At 36.2% G+C, this 22,144-nt stretch overlaps 1 protein-coding gene across 1 annotated transcript in view; it reads left to right on the top strand.

Annotated features, from left to right (window-relative positions):
* Positions 1-446: 446 nt before the first annotated feature.
* LOC107101607 (protein disulfide-isomerase A5-like) overlaps positions 447-22,144 on the top strand; it is a gene marked incomplete at its 5' end in the record, with an annotated part of 57,769 nt that continues 36,071 nt past the window's right edge. The window contains 3 exons of the mRNA XM_015400593.1: positions 447-538; positions 5,884-5,955; positions 9,850-9,986. Of these exons, the coding sequence (XP_015256079.1) occupies positions 447-538; positions 5,884-5,955; positions 9,850-9,986 (301 nt within the window). The remainder of the gene's footprint in view (positions 539-5,883; positions 5,956-9,849; positions 9,987-22,144) is intronic.

Raw genomic sequence — 22,144 nt, forward strand, 5'->3', positions numbered from 1 at the left:
TAAGCCTTAAGGTAAAACTTACCTTTTTTTAAAAACTCAGTAGTGTTTTTTACTTGATTAAACTAAAGTGGAGCCACATATGGAGGTACTATTTCCATTTGAAAATCACCTTGACTCGTTAACAAATTTCTATCGCTGTTAGACATTTATCTTGTGCTTAAACAACCTTGGCAGCCTTCAATTGATCCACAACATCTGAGCCACAGCTTCAAGAATTTTATTCTTCTATTCCAGTCGAAAATGTCTTAAATAAGTTTCTTTTAAAGTGCCCTTGCAGACTGCAGTTCCCTTTTAAAACTTTTCTTTTATTATGTTGGAGCTTCCTGATGGTGGCTAACCCGCTTTGATGTCTGATGTCCTTTCCTCTTTCCTCCGCCGTCACTTCTCATCCCCTCCTTGTCAACTCATGGCAAGCTTTTCTTTCATTTTTGTGATTTGTTCTTAAGGTACTGGCGGGGATGAATGTGCACCCAGCTGAGTTTGACGGCCTTAAGCAGGAGTACAACGTCAAAGGCTATCCGACCTTCTGCTACTTTGAGTGAGTCGAGTCATCTCATTAGTTTCGTTTTGAGGCTATAGAACATCAGGGAGGAAGCTGCTTCTGAAAGAAATCCTTAAAAACAAACAGTATGAAGATGGCAGACATTTTTTTCTTTTTTACCCTGCAAACATAGCCTTCAAGTATTAATATTGCTTCCTGCAGAACAAGTGTGGATTTTTAGAAACTTTGTCCCTTTGTCAAAAAAAGATGCTCTTTGTAGTGAGCAAATAATATGGTTTGGTTCTTGGTGTTGTTTTGAAGCATCAGGTTGGACCATAGAGAGAGATGGTATGATATGACCAGGGAAGAAGGTTTCATTTATTTAATTTGAACCATTTCTGTGTTAAGCTTTGGAGACACAGCTCTGGTTTAGTGTCATTAGTATGGAGTCAGAAAGGGGTCAAAATGTTTGTAAACTTCTAAATCTTAGTTAAAACTGAAAAACTAGAAGTTGATATCTAAATCTCAAATTTCTACCTTATAATGAGAGAAACTAAAAAAGCAAACATAAAATAATAAGAATTGCATCTAAATCCAGTTTAGTATTTTAATTACACTTTTTCTTTTCTTTACTTTTTATTTATGTTTTCTGATTCAAATCCATCCATTTCAGTTTTTTTTCTTTCTTTTTTTTTTTAAGATTCAGATTGCTTTTTCAGTTTCAGGATTTTTTTTATTTTTTTTTTTTTACCTGTCTCGTCACAGTCATCTAAATCTAATGGAGAAAGCTTGCTTTTGCTTTTCTAGACTTTTGGGTGGTCATGTTGTACTTGCTTACTGAATGCCATGTGCGTAACTTGTAACTTACATAAAAAACGTGATGTAAGTCGTGCTGCCCAGCGCTAGGCTCTGGTGCTGCCCGAAACAGTTAAGAGAATCGTTAAGCAAGCTGCCAAACGGTGCCGTGGAATTGGAACACACAAAACCGGTTCTGAACAGGTACCGGTTTCCGATTCCCATCCCTACTTAGCAGTGAAATGAAAATGTATACTTCTTAAAGTGCAGCAGTGATCAAATGTCCCTTTCAATGTTGCATTCATGGACTGTGGGAACTCCAACTACTTGCTCAAGTAGTTGGAGTTCCCACAGTCCATGATCGCTCCAGTACTGCTGCAAGCTGTCAATCACATTTCCCCGCCCACTCCCGTCACATTGGGATCAAAGTCTGAATGTGAAAAAAACTGATTCGAAAGTGTGAAAAAAAAATCCTGAAACTGAAAAAGGAATTTAAAACTAAAAAAATAAATAATAGAAACTGAAAGAGATTTGAATCTGAAAATATAAAATCAAAAACTGCAGTAAAGAAAAGAAAAAAATAAATAAAAGAAAAAAGTTTCATTAAAATACTGAAGTAAATTATGAGTTTTTTTCAAGCTAAGGGGAAGAATTTATATTTAATTCTTATTATTTTATGTTTACTTTTTTAGTTACTCAGATAAGGTAAAAATTGGACATTCAATATCAACCTATATTTTTTCAGTTTCAACTAAGATGTATAAGTTTACAGACATTTTGACCCCTTTCTCACTCCATACATTAGATGCAAAAAAAAATGTGTATTATTTAGGGCTGCAACAATTAATTGGATTAATTTGTTCAATTATTAAAATAAGCATCAAGTAATTTATTATTCAATTAAGAGTAAATCACTCAGAACCATTATGAAAAATTGTAAAATGTATATAAGGACTTTGCATTTAAGATTAAATGTTTTTGTCTGTGAATAATTTGTGTCCAGAACTCTTTAACTGTATAAAATCTTTTTGCTTTCAGATCATTAAGCAATTAATCAAAGAAATGATCAACAGATTCATGCATAAACAAAATAATTGATAGTTGGAGTCCTAGTTTTATTTAAAACACAATAATTCAGAAAGGTTAAGGTCCTTTGGAAGAGAAATAGATAAAACAAAAACTAAAATACAAGGTATTTTGTTATATTTGCTTAATTAAAAGTCCATAGTGCAGATGATATTAAAGTGAAGGAATAATAAGGAGGAAGCATACAAAGAGTGATAGTTTAGGGTTATAGGAAATTGCAGTGTGCATCCTGAATACTCCCTAACTGTTGGATTACCAGGATGCCAGTGTGCTCTGTTTCTTATTTCTCCAGCTCCTGCTTTATCATCCCAATTTCCACATTAAACACTCTTTCATTCCAGTCTGGCCTTTTAATTAGGCCGGGACTGATTAAGTGCCTCTGTGGTTAGAAATTGCGTGTGCTCTTCCCTCCTTCCTGTACATCTCCGCATATCTCTATCATGCATTCGTGTGTCGAGGCACGTGCACACCCTTGCACTTGTTTATAGCCGTGCCAGTGCCAGTCTGTTAGCTGGAAGTGCATTAGTGTCTGAGCAAAGCTAGCTAATGACCATCCGAGTCCATTGGCTTCAATAATGAGTCCCTCACTGATAAACTGCTGCTAATCACAGCAGGGTAAATCAGCATCAACACCTTCAGTTATCTCACTGTAGCACTCACTGCAAGCCGAACTTTTTCAAGGTCTTCTAGTGTTTTCACTCCTGCTGTAGAAGGCGGCACTTTTCCCCAGAGTTTAGCCCAACTAAGTTATATTAAAGGGAAAAAAGTTCAACCTTTTTATCCTTGCTTTGTCCTCTTACAATGAAAAGCCGCTGAGACTGTCAGTCAGGCGTTTATATCCAAATTTCCTCAGCTTGGTTTTGCAAGGTTTTATTGTACTTTACAGCTGTAGAGATAAAACCTTGGAATATAGAGTTGGTCATAAATCTCACTGATTGAATTCCAAGCAGCCGCTCTCTCCTCCTGCATTCATCAGTTCACCTAGAAGCATGTTTTAAACCCCAAATCCCATTGAGTAAAATCGTGTATCACCTTTAATTATGTCTATTCTGTATATCAGGAGCTCTGACTGCAGTCATCATCGCCATCTGTGCTTGCAGAGCTGCAGGGACTGACACTGACCCGTCAGTTGGACGAGCTCCTCTGCCCACATTTAGTCGCAAATCTCACAATCTCTTTTACTTGGTGACAATAAAACAGTTTCAATCTAAATTTAAAGGCATTACAGGTGGCTGGAGGAAATGAGATGAGAAAAGCTCCCTGAATACACTTTCAAGCTTTGAACACAAAATATAATACAGTGGGAAGGACACTAATAATCATGTTAAGTCCTTTTTTTTTGATGCTCTCAGAAACTCTTTAATAAGAGCTGCTGACTAAAGGTTTTAACCTTGATCTTTGCCTTTTCTTTTTTTAAGCTGGAAGGTTTTGTGATCTGATCTTTTCTTTTTTCCACATGTTTAGTTATTTTTTATGCAGGTTCTAGAGAAAGATGAGGAACTAGAGTTTTGGCTTTAAAAAAAACACACCAGTTAAACAGTGCAGAACACTGAAAACTCTCAAGACTTATTTTTTATGCCTCAAAAGCATATTAGCACATTAATTTTCTTTATGATGAACATTTCATCTTTACAGCAGAGGTTAGGAACACTGAAGAACTGGCATGTTGGAACTTTGTGGTGGAGAAAAAGCATTGGCTTATTTTTTTCTTCTAATAGTTATTAATAGGAGCGCTATGCAAGGAATTTATTCCCCTTATAGCCCTTCCTCATGCAGAAAATACTCAACATGAAATAGGAACATATAGTAATCAGATTTTCTCTAACTTTATCAGCTGCAATGCTTAGACTTAGACTGACTTTAGTGTCTTTTTGTACACAGTGCATACAAAAATAAATTTAATTCAGTACAGCTCTTAATACATTTTCATTTCTAAAGTGCAGCAGTGATAAAATGTAAGTAAGAAAATAAATAGTAGATAAAATGTAATGCCAAAACTTTTTTTAAGTCAGGGGTTCACCGTTTGATTGGCTGGTTGATTTATCAGCCTCAGTTTAGGGAGATTGCTGATCAGTCGATACTTAGATGGGAAGTAGATCTTTTCAAAGGATATTAACTACGTCTATAAAGGTCTTTTTTGAGATCCCATAACAACTGATGTTGTGTTTTATTAAAATGGATTGTATCCATCCAACCAGCAATCAGTTCAACCTTATTGTCAGTTCTTGATTTTATTTTATTTTACATAGCATCTGTAAACTTAAAATAGTGATCTTCATGCAGCATAAATCAGCATTATTGTGAAGTGGAGGGAAGTTGATCTGCAGTTTTCGTTTATCAGCTGTTGTATATTTTTGGGGGATGAGATTTTCTTTTTTATATTCAACCATCAATCTTTACAGAAACTCTGACCAGCCTGGCTGTCCCTACAGGACAAAAGCAACCCCACAGCATCATGCTGCCATAACCATGTTTTATAATAGAGATGACTGTGTTAGTTTACTGCCACACACAGCATATTCGATTGGTTTCACACTTTACTGAACTCTTTCCAGCTTTTTAAGCCGGACTAAATAGTGCTCCGTGAGATGTTAATATTGGGAAGATTGCTTCATAAATGTTCCCTAAACTCCTGCACAAGTTCCCCTCTAACCTGGCTGTTATACTTGGACTTCATTATGCTTTTTTGGCTAATGTTCTCCAACTAACCAATAAGGCCTTTTCAGATTAGCTGCATTTATACTGAGATAAAAAAGAGCAATGAGAGCTATTTAGTAATTAGCTGATTTCTGCAGGCGGTTAGTTGAAATGGATTTTAATTAAGGGTATCGGTAAAGGGGGTGGACAAATGCTGATATATGCTAGACTCGTTTTTTTTTTTACAGAAATGAAAAAATAAGGAAACAGAACTGTTTTATCCCAAATACCTACAGCATACACTAAGGTCTGTTGTTGTAATGTGACTAAATGTGAAAAGGAAATATGATGTCTTCATCATACTGGGTTTCTTTACCAGAATCATTACTTGTTTCACTTAGAAAGATGGGAAGAAAAACTAAAATTCAGTCTTGAAAGTTTTGTTTTCAATGGCGTCAGAATTTGAATTTGGTTAAAAAACATAAAAATAAAAAATCTTCTACTACAAATATTTTCTCATTCCTATTCTGCCTCCATTCATTGGTAAGTTTCTTCCCTCCCTTGTGACCACAGGATGGTGATTAAATGTTGCAGGTTGAAGGTCTACCAGCAGCTCCCCTTAACAGATGAATCCACCTGTTGGCGTGTTATTTCTTTAGTCTTTTCATTTAAAACTAATCGTTAGGTTAGTTATTTAGCTGAAATCACCATCAACTAAGGATCCTTACAAGCTTTCAGATTTAAAGGCTGTAACAAACTTAATTTATCAACAGAAAGATGCTCCATTTCCTTTTTTTTTTTGTCTTATTTTTAATTTATTTATTACAAGTAAAATTTGTTCAGTTGGTGACTTAAAGTTAAATAGAGATCTTCTAATTTTTCAGGAAAGGAAAATTCCTTCATCACTATGAAAACTATGGAGCTACACCCAAGGACATAGCAGACTGGCTGAAGAAGTGAGTATGGTGCTTTTTTTAGTTGTGTTTTTTTTAAGAGTGGGTCCAGCTATAAGCCCATTATATCCATATGTTTTCCATCCTACCAATCTGATTAATGAAACCCAGCATTGGAGCCTCAGAGAGGAGGGCAGCTCCTCAAGGCTTTGTAGTATCACGTTGCCCCAACCTTTTGTTATCAGTCATCACCTTCGTTTCTGTGGTGTGATCTTCATCGCACCTTTCTTGCCTTGAATCCTCCTCACCTTGTCATGTTGTCATCAATCTGCACCTGCTTCCCCCTCGTCTCTTTTTTGCCACCTTGTCTCAACATCTCTGCCTAAAAGTCCCTTTCTTTGTCTGAAGGGTAAGCTATAGCACATTTCAGAGCTGCAACCAGAAGGTACAAATCAAGGCTTCACAGCTATAGCGAGAAGCAGTGTGAGTCTGACAGGTGGTGCATTCAAGCTGGCCTTTTCAGCCCTGGAAAAATAACTATTAGGTTTATAAAGATTGGTTTAAAATGGTGCAGTACACTGTAAGTCAGGTCAAGCTTTCATGTTCAACTATTTGATAATCCTACATATGGATATTCTGACTTGTGATCTGATTATGGAGGTCCTTTGTAGTCTGTATAAATCTAGTTTCTTCCAATCCTTGCTTCCTTTATTGCAATTTTCCATTTCTTATCTACTTCTTTCCTTCCTATATTTCCTACCTTGTCTTCTCCTTCTGTCTATTCTACCTCCCTACATGTGGAATGAGAAATGTGTTGGAAAAAGTTTCCATAATCTGTTAAGAATCACTTCACCTCTTTTTAACCCAAAGCCTATAATTGTCTCCATCACCGTTACATTGAGGACTTTGCAGATTAATTTACCGATGCTCACCTTTAAAATGAGATCATTATAAATATTCTTAATCCTTGGTAAAACTTGATCACATTTGTAGTTTGTCATCTCTAAGGATTTTTGTTTTGTTGTAGAGATGCAGAGTTTTTTTTATATAAGCAGTACTAAAAACCTTCACAGGATCTGTTCTTTTTTTTTGTTCCCCAGCTCTATTTTCAGTTTTTTTGTCCCAGTTACAGTTCTCAACTTTTGATTAAGTTTCACAAAACATCAGTTTCAGCAGTTTTGTCTTATCTTTTAACTTCCCTCTCCCTTTTGCTTTCTCTGCTTCCCTACTTGCACAAGTCATTGTCTTATGCAGGTAGAAACAACGGTTCAAGATAAGCTAACTCTAACAAGGTCACTGGCAAAAACTTCTGTAAACTATTGATTTTTGTTTTTCCTGCATCAAGTTTTAGACAAATAAAAAAAAGCCATTTAATGTTGTTTTAATATCCTGGAAAGCAAACTTATCATACTGTAAGTAAAGGCTTTTCTGATTAATACAAGTTGCTCTATTTACAAAAAAAAGACAATCTAATGCTAAACTATGCAGCCACTCCATCTGCACTGATGAAAATTCACTTCTGTAGGATGAGTGACTCCAACTGATGGCAGATTGACCTGCATTATGATAAATTTCCGTTAAGGTCCTGGCCAAAGTATATACTCAGTCCTAATGCAGTTAAATACTGATCTTCCTTCATCTAATCACACAAGCTGTATATAAGAAGAACATGTCCAGATCAACACAGATTGATTAAACACATGACAGGACGTTCATAAACCAATAAGTAAGGATTTCAGCTAAAAAGTAAAGAAAATTCTCTCTTATATGAACCAGCCCTCTTTAATTTGATTTCAGCATTTCAGGAATTTAAGATACAAGTTATTTTATGTTTGCCCAAATTAAATTGTTTGAACTGTATATGTCTTTACACCTGCTTCTGTAAATTCTAGCAGTTTTCCAATCGTACTGAAGACAAATATTAAACCAGCCATCTCATTAACATACGAAGCAAGAAATAAATACATGTGGAGACGTAAAAATTAATGTGGGAAGAAATAAATTAATGTATGAATACACATATGGGAGAAAATATACAATTAAAAAATAAATAGATAAATAACTCGAATAGAATGGAAAACCCCTTTATTGTCCCATGATGGGGGAATTGTGGTGTTTAAATAGTTAAATAAATGTTTTGGTCATTAAAAAGGCTAATTATTTAGGATTTTTCTCCTTTTCTCCATTCATATATGTATTTACAGGGTTTCCGTGGGTCATTTAAAATCTTTAAAAGTCATTAAATTATTATTTTTTAAATTAAGCCCTGAATTGGCATTAAAATTCATTAAACATGATTATTGGGGCATTTAAAATTCTTTATTTAAAAAAAAAAAAGTTTCTAAAAACAATTTCGTCAGATATATTGCAATATATTTGTGCAGAACTGCTTCCGGTTGATCGTACAGTTGTATGTTCAGAAAAATAGCTTGAGGCGGAGAAGAAGCTAGAGAATGGGGAAATGCTAACTTTGGGCTGGAGAACGAGGAATTCAGGACATGGCTGCATCCTGTCGATGGTAAAGATGATGAAGGATTTTGCCGTGTATATATGACAGTCATGGGTACTTGTTGATGGCCCTAAAATTATTTCTAAGAGCATTAAAAAGCATTAAATTAGAGTTGCTTATTCCTGTATAAACCCTGATTTATTTTTCTACGTATTTCTCTATTCATTTATAAAGTTATGTGTATTTATCTATTTATGTAAATTTTTTTCATACTTTTTCGTCCCTCATACTGAAAGTTTCAGACCCTTTCTTTGATAAATCAATGCGAATCATAACCATGCCTGTTTCAGAGGGTTCCAGTTCTTTTGTGAAATGTTTTTAAATTTGCTTAAGCTTAACGTTGATGCAGGTTAATCTTTGCTTTCTTTTTCTGAGGTTTATGAAGCCATTTTTCCATGCAGTGATCTCTCTGCATTAAATCTGGTGAAGGTTTTCAGGTTTTTGACTTTAAGAAAACAATACATCTACTTCCCGGAAAGTCTGCTTAACTTGGCTGGTTTCTCTGAAGAGGTTCTTTTCAACAAACTTTATAGATTTTACCATCTTGCAAAGTTGTTTACTTCAGCTGATACTGTGGCCCTTTTGCTGTAACTGAGCTCACTCAGTGAATCTCTTTTTCTCTGGATATAAAAAAAATATTTGCTTGTGCTTAAAGCTCCCAGGTTTTCTCTTTGATGGATTCGCTTTGTTTCTGCAGACTAATTACGGGCTGTTTCAGAGCTTGTTTGACTTTGTGCTGTGTCTAATGCAAATGTCACACTTGAAAATACCTCGAGACCTTTTTCTTGCTTAATTAGAGAATAATTAAAGTGGAAGCAGCCGCCATCTGAACACAAGACGCTTGGAGTTCAGTCGTATTTGTCAGTTCTAACCATGAAGAAGTTGCAGTTTCTCTGTAATTTTTCTGCTCATACGTTCCTTGTAACTGTTGAACTTGTTTAGTAAACAGTTAAAAATGCAGAACTTGACTCCAAATATTTAGATCCAGAATTATTGTCCAACAACCGAAGACGGAACTGAACGCCAGATGGATGACTTGGTCGAACTACACTTGAGAGCTTCAGCTCTTCTTTTGTTTATGCGTGTTTAACCGCCTCATGTTGCCGCATTGGCTGAAAGCTTCACTGCGTGGTTTCATAAAAAGCATCCATTTGTTTCTTTTAGAAATACTTTTCGTGTGTGTTTTTCTTCAGAGAGCATGTTGTCTAGTCTTGGCACTGCAGAGCTGAGCCCTGTCATCTAGGAGGGGCCGTGTCTTTGCGTGCATGCGTGCGTTTTGAGACATTTTGGGTGGAGTGTAGACTTCAGCTGTGTTTGATTAGTTGATTTTTCTTAACATATGTGTATGTGTGTGTATTTTGCCCCTGCATAATAGAAGCTGGCTGTATTACATCCGTTTAATAAAAACGTGTGTCTCAGTTTCATGCTGTGTTCCCCTCATGTTCCAGCCCACAGCCCCCCCAGCCAAAGACTCCTGAGGTGCAGTGGTCGGAGACGGACTCGCCAGTCTTCCACCTGACCGATGAGTCCTTTGACAGCTTCCTGGAGGAACATCCTGCAGCCCTGATCATGTTCTACGCCCCCTGTGAGTAATAAAGCATGTGGGGAAAAAAAAGGAAAAGAGCACAGGCCATTAGTATCAACCTAATGCATCAAAATGGAAGCTAATTTAAAGGAAAATCTTTTACTTCATTACTTTTTCTTTTTGGTTGTACTTTGTAATATAGAACATTTATTGTGATATGCAGCTTTAATTTTAGGGTATTTAGTTATTGTTTAAAGACAGTTCAGTTCCATCTTCACTTCCCACAAATATACAAGATTAAACCTTTACTGACCAAGAAGGTTCGGGGTACATTGTCACAAAAACAATTCCTTCAGTGCGATATTATGTAAAAGCTTCATCTGCTAACACCAACTTTACTTTATCCTGATGTCCCTTTAAGGATGAAGAATGTTATTTTAGTGTTTGTTTTGTAACTGGGAAGTTTCTTGCAAAACTGGGACTTAATTACATTTCTAGTGTTTTTATTAACTTATGTTGCCGATCAACATGATTTTACTGAATTTCTAAACTTTAACATTAACTTGCAACCCAGAAAAACAACTGTTTATATGATCATTCCAGAAAGTCCGTTATAACATTAAAACGGGACCGTAAAGCATCTGCCATCGATATAATTTTTGGAATTTTTTTAATCAAGTTTGACAGTTTATTTGTTTTAAAGTATAACAGATACATATTCATATTACAATCACAGTTCAATGTTTAAGTCTCCGGATTTTATGAGTAAATAGTGAGGTCCTAACCTCATCTTTGGGAACTGCTGCCTCAAAGATGGCCTCATCACATTGTGTCCTACCAGTGTTTGGAAAATGGCTTAACAAAAGTAACTAGTTATAGTTACTTGTCCTAAAAAGTAACCGAGTGATTAACTCCATTAATGTCCAATCAGAGTAGGTACTTACTAGTCAAAGTAACTTAATAAGTAATCTTAAATCTTGATGGGTTTTTTTATGACTTTTGTGTTGTGAGAAGATTGAATGCAGCTTGCAGTTTAAATATTAAATTTAGAAAGTATATTTCTAGTTAACAAATAATTTAAATAATTAATCCAAAATGCTACAGATCTGAAAACAGCATTTTTATGTGTGCGTGGTGGGACAAGTCATTCAAGTCACTAAATTACAATAAATTTGTGAAGATGTGATTATTATGTTTAGTGTTTATACTGACAGAGCAATAAAGCAAATTAAATGTTTAAGAATTTTTTAGGTATGCACATTGACAGGCTTTGTGGTTAAAAAAAAAATAGCAGTGACACTTAAATATAATGCTTTTCTAGCAGTTTAACAAATATTAAATATACCTTGGGGTTTTTATGTTTAAAAGGCAAAAATGGACAGAAATTACGATTTTACTCCTTATCGGTTTGTGTTCCAACCTTTTCGATGTTATCCGTCCATGTAATGTCTGTGAACATGAAATTTACAAACTCCAGAACTTTTAAACTACAGCTTTACTGAGTTAATCTATGTATTAATCAGCTCTAATCTGCCAAAGATTCAAGCTCTCAATTTCACTGCACAGCAAAATCAGACCATTATTATAGTTGCTTTATTCCCCTCTTGCTCTATTATGTGTTTTTGGAAAGTATTATAGCACATAAACAATGATGTTTATCCATACAAATAATGTTTATCCCCCTGTCCCTGCAAATAGATCCTATATCCCCCCATTAAGGGGTCCAGTCACACAATATGACTTTACAACTTTCTCAGAGTTGCTCACTCTGATCACAAACTAATGCTTTTTGATTAGATTTTAGCACCCTGTTGGCTTTTATTATTTCTGTGTTTAACTCTTTTTTTTTTGGTCCATTTGTCTGTGAACTTCAGTGTCTCAGACTTCAGTGTCAAGACTGTTATTTGCTATAAAAGGTTCGGCTGCATGCTGTCCAATAATAAAAATAGTAAAACAAATTGTTCTACATTAAAGTTGTAGGGAAGTCATATTTAAATGTCATATTATTCTGCCTTAAACATTTATGTAAATTTACTCTTTATCAGACTATATTGTCCCCAAATTTAGAAAATGTATTATTATTATTTTTTAATCCTGTCTTAAAATCTGTGTTTTTTCTTCGGTATCTTATGCAGGCCAGTTAGTTGTAAGTCAGCTTGTACACCTAAATCCGGCCAATCATATATCAATGGTCAGCTGTCAGTCACATTTTTTATCTTGATTCATATGTCGCAGCTAATATACGCAACGGTTGAAATAAGAATCATTTCCTTTCCCATTGAGTTCTGTCTCAGTGATCACGGGGATGGAAGTCTGTTTCTTCAGCAGGCGTAGAGCTAACAGAACTGCCAGCGTAGCGAGGCAAGGGCTCAAACATGTACGGCTGTAAGCCTTCTACACCAAACCAAGCTTCTGCCGCCCTGGCGTCCTCTTCCACAACATCTTCGTCCCCGCTTTCCTCCTATAAATAAAAAATGAATGATGGAGGAGACTCATCCACGACCTCCGACACAAGACTCTTCTCCTCTTTCATGTTTCCTCTGTCCATAGCGTTCCTTGACAGTGTAGTTTCTAAGTTACCAATTTAGTGCTACTTGGTCCCAATGGAATTTCCCATTGGGAACCTACTAGCACAAAGTTGCTAACTCATTAGCAACGATGCTTTCGAGAAACCGGCCACAACCAAACATGCTTGCCAACCTTCCACCACAACAACCCCGCCCCTTAATAAACGAACTATCACATTCACTTCATTAACTTGTGTAAAGTCGGGTACCACTCGGGAGAATTCAGAAATGCAACAGTTGGAACGGCCGTTTCCCTGCGACTTTAAACAGAAGAGAAGTAGAACCTGCACCAAGCTTTTATTCTCTGTCTGCTGCAAGGGATCTGCTTTATATTCAATATTTACTTCAGGTTCAGAACTGAATCAGCACAAATTAGCATAGATTTAAGTATTTGCTTTAACTTTTTTCAAATTACTTACAGTTTAAAGGCTGGTCTAACAGATAGGGATGTTTTTAAGGTAATAATTTTAGACAAAACTTTTTCAAGAGTGTGACTTTTTGGTTTCCACTGATAAGGAACTTAATTTCTCTTCCACTCTGTTCATCACTCTCTCACTACCTCTTTCTATCTCTCTGTTATATATTACAAGATTGGTTAACAGATATTTAGGCGGTATAAATATTGCACATCCATATCAGCCAGATTTTTTTAAATTTAATAATTGAAATTATGAACAAGTTGTTTTCCAACATGAGGGTTCCAGTCATACAGTATGAGTAGCTAATCTTAAATGGATATAGAGGCCTTTTGGTTAACTTATGGTGCCCTCCTTGTTTAACAAATTGTATTTCTTTGTTTTACACTTAGGTCCATTTTTAAGACATATTTAACTGTTTTGCATGTGTGCAACAAGCAAATAAGCGACTCGTTTTTACCAGTGGAGGTGTGAAAGAAAGAGGGAAAAAGTCCAAGATTGAGTGTGAAAAAGTGACAATACATTGGATGCCAAGGGTAACGAGGCCAGCACTCTGAACACAAATGAATTGTGGTTTTAGTTGAAGGAGCTCAAGTAACAGACACTGCAGAGTTAATGGATGCTTTAATAAGTTTTCCAGCAGATTGCGTCTGCGTGCTAAATGTTAATCGTCTACTGAGTGTTCCCTGTGCAAATGTTGTTTTCAGGCTTAAAAACAATTAAGAAAACAATATCAGGATGAAAGCTTGCATGTAATGCTTTATTTTGAAATAATAATTGGGATTTTTATGTGAGTTTTTATAGGTATACTATGAAACTTCATCCCTTTAAGTTATAAACAACCATGTCTTTAACAACCAGCTGTGCTTGGAAATGCTTTGCAATCCTGATAGATGAAGAACTTGAAGCAGTTTGGTGGAAAACTCCGCCAAGTCAGAGTAAAACGTTATCTTTACTCTTTTATTTTGCAAATAAATACTCAACATGAATTCATTAGAGGCCAGCACTGATAATGGAGAAGAAAATATCAAGCTGATAAAAAGTAATTAATTCTATAATCTCCAGGGTTGTTTTACTCCCATTTTTGTGTTAAACCTTTTGACACATTTTAAAAATTGTGTAATCTTATGTTTGTTTCTCCCCCAGCCCCTTTTGTGCAATGAACTATGTAGCGTAATCTTGAGAATGTTTTCAACATTTCAAAATGTCCCTCATCGTATCAGAAGAGCTTCTCGCTCCTTCCTGCCATGGAAAACATTCTCATGCGGTTTCCCTTGGGTTCAGCTGTTATTTAGTCACACAGATAACATCACCATTTTGCTGTCATGCTAAGTATGAACCGTCTGTTGGAGAAAGAAACCAAAGAAAGATTGGAAATGGAAAAACAAACAGGCCAGAGCGAATGCAGGAAATTCAGCGCACAATAGATATGTATCAGACACGAAACCCTCCATCCTTGTGAATAACACCTCATTGTTACCATATGGTTTATTTAATTCTGCTTGTCATATCTACACATGCCTCACATTTTCATTTAGGCACCATACGCTGAATGTGTAACTCTGCCAGACTTTTCCCCACTTCCAGACAAACATTCCTCCTCTCTGTTGGGGAGCTTTCCACTCCTCTTGCTGTGACATATAACTCGCATTAAGTTAGACGACATGCTGTTAATTTTGATGCAGCTAGATTTATATCGAACGTATAAAACGGATCAGTATTTTCAAAATGCAAAAAGTTACATCAAAGCACATCTTTAAAATGATGTTCCTCTCTGAAGGTCTGTGTCCTCAGAAGTTGTCACTGGCGATGTGTTGCTGCCTGTGTTTTGCAAAGTGGTGAATCAGGGTTTTTTTTTCTGTGCCCTTCTGGTCCCAATTTTAATGCTAATTCTTTTTCTTTTCCATGAAAATGATTGCAGTTGACTTTTGTAAAGTATGTTGATGGGGTAAAATTGGGTTGTACGTCATAATAACATGGCCACAAATGCCAGAATAAAACTGCCTTTGTACTGAAAGTGCTTTGGAATCCAAATCTTCTTTAAATTGAAACAGATCTGTTAAATAATTTGTTTATATTTTAGCACAGGAGTCTTTACTTTGTGGCACAAATCAATTTCAGATCACTTTTTTTTTTTCATTCATTTTCCTGAAAGGGGATACATCAAGCTTGAGTTGTTGTCACAAACCTTGAACCCCTATGGATATCAAGAATAACATCAGGATTGTGGGCTTAAGGGCTGGTTTTAATCCCAGCAGCAGTGTGTCGCAGTGAGCTTGTCGCGGATATTTTTGAATTGTGCCCAATTTTGAAATGTGGTCTGTGCTATGTTATTCCACGCCACAACGCAAGAGGGACAAATAGGAACTAGTTGTGGGTCTAGATACGGCCGAGGCGGTGAGGAAGTGGGGGCAAGTTTGCACGACAATGGAGGGACATGAGGGTGAAAAGAGCGGGGAGCCAGGTGGAAAAAAGGTCCCAGCGTTCTCGCCCACCTCACTCTTCTAGCTGGATTCATCTTCATGAGTCCTTTTCCTCAACGGCGGTCATACAAACAAAACAAGCCGGTAAGGTACCAAACAGGAAATACGCATAGTGTAGACTGGATGTAGATTTGACCAATCAGAGGCCTCCTGTCTGCATCACTGTCTGTAGTCAGCTACAATTCTGGAGAGGTGCAGCAGAAAGTCTGCTTAAGGCATATCTGCATTAACTGCGACACACGCAGAAGACCTGGTTTCTGAGCATAAACCAGCCTTGAATGTGACATATGTAAGCCACGCCCCTTTTGTTTTAAAAACCCCAACTGCATGTTTAGCACTCTGGACTTGGTTCTGATTGCCTTGTCTAATGTCAGAGGACAAAGTAATCCTCATGAATTCTGCTTTCTAAGCAGCAGCCGCTTCCTGCCCAGGAGAAATAAGTGGCCATCACTGTTTTGATCTTATTTTTCTTTGAGTTTTGGGAAAATGCTTTCAGTTCCAAAAAGTTTCAGTATATGTCTAGCCTTCCTAAAGTTGAGCCTAATTTTCAGAGTAACTTGATACCATGCTGCAAACCAAGAGTGACATCATGAAACGGGCCACACCAAAGGATGAGAGGCGGCAGTAGTGTTTCACTCTATTATTTTTATACAATACAGACGTTTAGTCTTGACTAACTTTTCCGATGGAATATTCATTTATTTACAGCTAAATGGCCTCGGTAGGAAAATTAAGCTAATATGGTGCTTCAAGACACATTTGCTTCAAAGCTTTAACAAAACTCCATGAATATAGGATATTGAGATTATGATATGATTATGATATATATATACATAATATAATACGTATAATATGTACATTTATATTGTATATATATGATATGCATTTATGTTATACATTAAATCACCTTTCTTTTTATTTTTTCATTGAATATGCATTGTATGATTATAATTTTCAGTGATATCAGTACTTTTTTTAGACTTAGACAGACTTTGTCATTTTGTACACAGTGTGTATACAAAAGTAAAACATTTTTTTCAGTACAGATCTCAAAACATTCCCATTTTTAAAGTGCAGCAATGATAAAAAATAAACATAAGACTGGTATTTGATTTACAGTTTTCAACATTCAGTGTTTTTTTTAACGCTTTTTTAAGCTAAATGCCTCCAGATATGACCCTTGAATCTGAAGGAAATTAGAACTAATTGAAGCAATTTAATCCAAATAGTCCTTGAAAGTTTGTTGAATTTGATGTTAGCCTGGTAGCAAAATGACAGTGTATTAAAAAAGTAAAGTCGATTTAGATCGGGAAACCATCCTACCAGAAAGTACTAATGGGACGTAGTATTTTTTCTTTCTTCCCGCTCATTAAAGCTGCTTAGTTTTCAAGCAGAACTCTTGTTTTAAAGATGCACTGGAGTGAGACTCATTATCAGCAGAGGCTTGTTGTTCTCATTGGTTTATGCATCATTTTTTGTTTTGTTTTACAAACCAAATGCTTTGTGTTTACAGTTCAGAGCGAGTTTAAAAACTAGTTTCCCAAAGAAATGGTGGGTCACACATTAAGCACATCATAGATGTCAGCTGCACGGCCAATTCTCCCTCCCTTTGGATGGTTTCATGTTGTGTTTTATGACCATTTTAAAAGATTTAAAGATGAAATAACAAATATTTGTATGTTGTATTGAAGCAGTTTGGACAAAGAGTCAAAGCTATAATCTAATTTCACCAAAGCGGTTGATTTCCAGACCTTTCCGTGTGTGCAACAAAACGATCACGTCACCTGAACTTTCAGAGGTCACTGAAAGGGTGGCAAAATTCATGATGCCATTTTCCACCTATTTTTAGCCTAAATGTGCAGAGGAATGTCTGAGCGGTGTGTCTGTTTGAACCATGCTGGAAGCAGATTGCTCCACTCTTTCCCGCTGTGGTGTCACAGCTTCACAGATGCCTCTGCTGCACTTGACTCACCCCCGAACAGCAGCCAGTCATAAACACGCTCAGATCAAGGGCAGTCAGCTGAAACAAGCCTCATCAAATATTGTCAGCACACACACGCGGTCGCACGAGTTTGTGCGTGCCCGTGGCCTATCAAATGCATATTTCACACACTGTGACAAAACATTTAGTGCACACAATTGAGCCGCATATCTCTGTTTCTCTCTAATGGAGGCACAGACACGTAGATGCCCGGTTTTGCTGCTTCGGTGCAGTTTCTTAATGGCTGTGCTGTCAAATTGAGATTAATGTTCTCCCAGCTAACACTATCAGCTTGCATTTCTGTCCATTTTCACTGTCCTCCGTGCTGCACAGCAGGGGAGCTTTGCGTGCAACTCCTCACAAACCTCCAATTCAGTTCACCGTTTCCCAGAGTGAGGCCAGGTCATTGTGTCCTGGAGCAAAACAACCGTTTCTCTCTGCCAAGGCCATTGAAAACAGAGTGTTGTTTCATAGCTAATGAAGTTTAATTTTGACCTGTTAATGTTTTACCACCATCTGGTAAACCTGTGTCATTGTGCCTCCTTTTAAGACCAATTCTGAATGACGATACCTCAGCATCAATTTTTTATGGAAAACTAAAATATTTCACCTTTTCCATTTTAATACAGTTTGCATGTTTATTCTTTTGACTCTAATCTCTTTAAATTAAACTCTGCATCAGCCATCTCCATTATTCCTGTATATACCTCACCCTCCTGCAGAGCTCTGACCCTCATGCAGGGGTTGTTCTGAATGCATGGCAGGAATTAAACAGAGCAAAGGACGGACATTTAGTTTTCTCTCTCACTCGTCACTTTGAAAGGGACGGGAAGAAAAAAAATCACTTTGCATCTCCGCTAACCCTCGACAAGCTCTGCAGTCACAAACGTCATAGGCTTAGTTTAAAGGGACACAGCTTTTATTTCCCACAGCGTGTATTAATTCCTGATTTATTGCGCGCACCAGCTCTGCTTATTATACTGAAGAAAGAACTTCCTGAACCGTTATGACAAGGGCAATTTAACATGTTTAAAAAAGTACGAAATGTGTTTTTGTTCTTTCTGCGGCAGCTCTGAGCGTTAAAAGAACAAAGACCTTCTCTTATATATTAAAAAATGTCTTTTTATTGAAAAACATGTTGGCTGCACGTCTCCCACGGGTCCTTGTTACAATTAAACTGGGCTGAATACTCTTTATAAATAAAAAAATTGCATAACTTTAAAGCCAATGGGATACATAGAAAAATCTGCTCAGATGAGCCAGTTTACCTTAAAGATGCAGTGGAAGATGTTCATTTTCTGGGTGGATCATCAAAATAAGTGATCCTCCTAATTGTCAATCATTCCGGTGACATGTTAACATAAGGCCGTCCTACATGCTCGTCCTCATTTTACTTACCGTTGGTGAGTCTGACATAGTGGAAAAATTGCAAATCTTCTTTTGGAAAGTAAGCTTGTGTGAGCGATGCAAACAGCAACTTTTAAACAGAATGTGCACGATGAGAAATGAGGTTGTGCATGCTTTGCATGTGTTTAATAGACTTTTAATCTCAGCAGCAGCTACAGGGTTGTGCATTTAAAGTGGAGAGTGCAGGTCTTTAAAAAAAAAAAAAAATTGCAAAAATCCTTCATTTATTCTTTAAGGTAAAAACAGACTAGGGCTGCAGCTATCCGTTATTTTATTTAGCAATTGATTTTTCTAAATATATATATAAAAAAAAGTTTTCTAAAACGTTGCTCAATAAACCCGTGTTTGAAGAAAAGCATTGATTGCACATTTGAAATTCATCGTGAAAAGTGGATTAACTGAAAAATTCAGTTAATGCCTTTAAATAAGACTTGAGGAGTTTTGGAGGCACAGTTTTTTTTTTTTTCAGAAAAAGTTTTTTCATCCTTAAATGTAAAATCCTACCTTTTTTACATTTTTGGCTCAATCAATGCGAACACTGCTTTGCGCCTTCAGCAGGTTGTGTTTTAGAGTCTTTACACTCTAGTTAACCATTATTCAATCACTACATTAATTGATGATAATTTTAGGAATCAATAATAAATAAATCTGATTATTGTTTCAGCTCAAAAAACAGACCAGAAAAACTTAACTCTGTTTAAAAAGTGTGCAATCAGCATAGATCCATCCGGCCTTTACCCTCAGCTCAGCTGCTGAGGACTATTTTCTTGACAGAGAGAGTTTTCCTTAATTTACTATCCTCTACTACACCGGATATCAATCTAATAGAGCACCTTAGATATTGTAACCTGGAGCAAAATCTCTGACAGATGTTTCTGATACCATGTTTGTTCAATTCAGCAAAGATCTAAGGCAGTTCTAATGGGAAACTGGAATCACATCTGATCCTAAGAAGATATTCCTCATAAACTGGCAAGTGTGGAGCCTCTACTCACTGTTTTCTCATTAACCAGAGGAAATTTCACAGCCAAGACCTATTAAAAAAGAAATAACCATGATGGAGATGAGAAAATTAGTTTTATTGTTCCTCATTTGTTGAATGTTTTTCCTGTTAAACTTCGGCTGAAATTTGTTTCCGTTGGGGCTATAAAATTAAGTAAAAACACTTTGCTTTTAAAGCATCTTGTTTTAAATTTCAGTAACATAATAAACGTAAACATTGAGTGAATAACAAAATATATCTGCTTTTATCAAACCAACAATTGTTCTTACTTTTGCCAAAATGAAATAAATGTTGAAAATTTAATTTATATGTGATAAAGAACATAGAAAGAAACACCACAAATAACTTGTATCTTTCAAATGTACACCTCTTTCTTTAAATCTTTGTGAAGTAACACAAATGACATATATTCTATAATGGCTAACTTAGCTTTTTCAGCTCAAACCAGTGTTTTGCTTTATATATAGGCCAGGGGGGAAACGGGTGGAGCGTTGCTTCAGCAAACTAACCAGCAGGACTAAAAGCAACAGAAGCTTCAGTCTCATCTCATCTTGGGGCTAAAACAAATGATATTAGTATACTAGGGCTGAAACATTCAATAAGATTAATTGTAGTTAAAGCTACAGTGTGTAATTTTTAGCGACATCTAACGTCCAGACTGCAGACCGCAGCAACATGAACATCTCCCCCCCACCGCTTCTCCCCCCAACAGTACGGCGAGCGTTACGGGACAAAATGTCTTCCACGACGTCCGCATCACCTACCTTCTCAAATGATGAAGTTTGTTTACATAGATAATTTTACAGATAGTATTCTCAGGCATAATACTGCCATCTATTGTTCAGTACCGTCTCAGTTCATCTCTCTCAACTTGCCGTAGTTACTTTCGAGCGTAATGGGCGATCTCGCAATCGCTAGTTTGTTGCCTCTGCGGTTGCCGTAGCGCAAAGATGTCTGCCTCCATGGCTGCGAGACCCGCTCCTATGTAATTATAAATAACGAATTCTAAGGCAACGCAAATATTACGGTTAAGAGGCTGAGCTCGTAGATGATGATAAATAACATAGTTATGTATAATATATTACATTTCTGACTGTATATCCCTGTAATTATTACACACTGTAGCTTTAATTGATTATTGAAATAATTCTCAACTAGTTTAGTAATCTAATGTTGACTGGAGTTTAGAGACTTTAAAACAGCCTTCAGCTAACAGGGCGACTAATTTAGAACAGGAATTATACCAAGATTGTAAAAAATAACTGTAAAAATTTTGCATTTAAGATGTAAATCTTTTTCTTTTGTCTTGTTTAATTTCACAAAAAAAATCTTCTGTAAGGAACCTTTTGCTATCTAATTATTATCTAAATAATCTATTAATCGAAAAAAATAATCAACAGATTAATCGATTAGCAAAATAATCGTTAGTTGCAGCCCTATAGTATACGATAAAGCCTATTTCATATGCGTTCCTTTCTCTGTTAGTATCACCCTGTTTAATTTTTTTTTTAACAGCTGTCTTGATAAGTAGTTTGGTGAGCAGCATAACTGCAACTTTTTATTGAAGGTGTTCTTTATTTTTATTTATTTATTTGTTTGTTTATTTGATAGGGACAAGTATGTTTCATGAATCATGTCACACACTACAACATTTTAGCTAAGGCTAATTCTCAATGCCTGTCCCCAGTTAGGCTTTTACACAAAACACAGAAACTGTACAACAACGCACAACAGAACAAATTACACACTAAAACATCACAGATACAAGATCAGGTCAGTTGGATTATTAATGTTCACATGTCTGACCTCTCAATAAAAAGTCTTATGTTTATGTTTAAAAAGGACCTTCAGTTCTGTAGGTAATGTATTCCATTATTGGTGCCTTGTACAGTGAAAGCTGATTGTCCAAATGTCCGAAGGAAATTTGCTCAGTTAAACCAGTTTTAACTGAGCAAATTTGACAAAGTTCTCAAAATGTAGCATTTTTTAAATTGTTCAGACTAACACAGTGATGGGACCTGATTGGTTTTTTATCTAAGATTTTTATAGCTCTATTATATATCATCTTATTATTATATATCATTTTTACACTCTAATGCTGCACAGTTCACTTTTCATCTTCTTAGTAAACTCAACTTTGTTTTTGCAAACGTCTTAGATAAAATAGATTTATAGCAATTTATTGTCATTATCTTCCATCCACGTCTTTACATTGTGTCGAAGTAAGCGGGTTGAATATTTCTGCTTGTGTCTGTTTGATTTATGGCTGCTTGTTATGGCTGGAGCGGTGCTATAAAAAAATAAAGCTCTTCTACTTTTAATTATGAATTCCCGCTTCATGTTTGTTAACAGGCGATGCAC

The sequence above is a fragment of the Cyprinodon variegatus genome, unplaced genomic scaffold, assembly GCF_000732505.1.
Source record: "Cyprinodon variegatus isolate N-32 unplaced genomic scaffold, C_variegatus-1.0 Scaffold1122, whole genome shotgun sequence".
Lineage (NCBI taxonomy): Eukaryota > Metazoa > Chordata > Actinopteri > Cyprinodontiformes > Cyprinodontidae > Cyprinodon > Cyprinodon variegatus.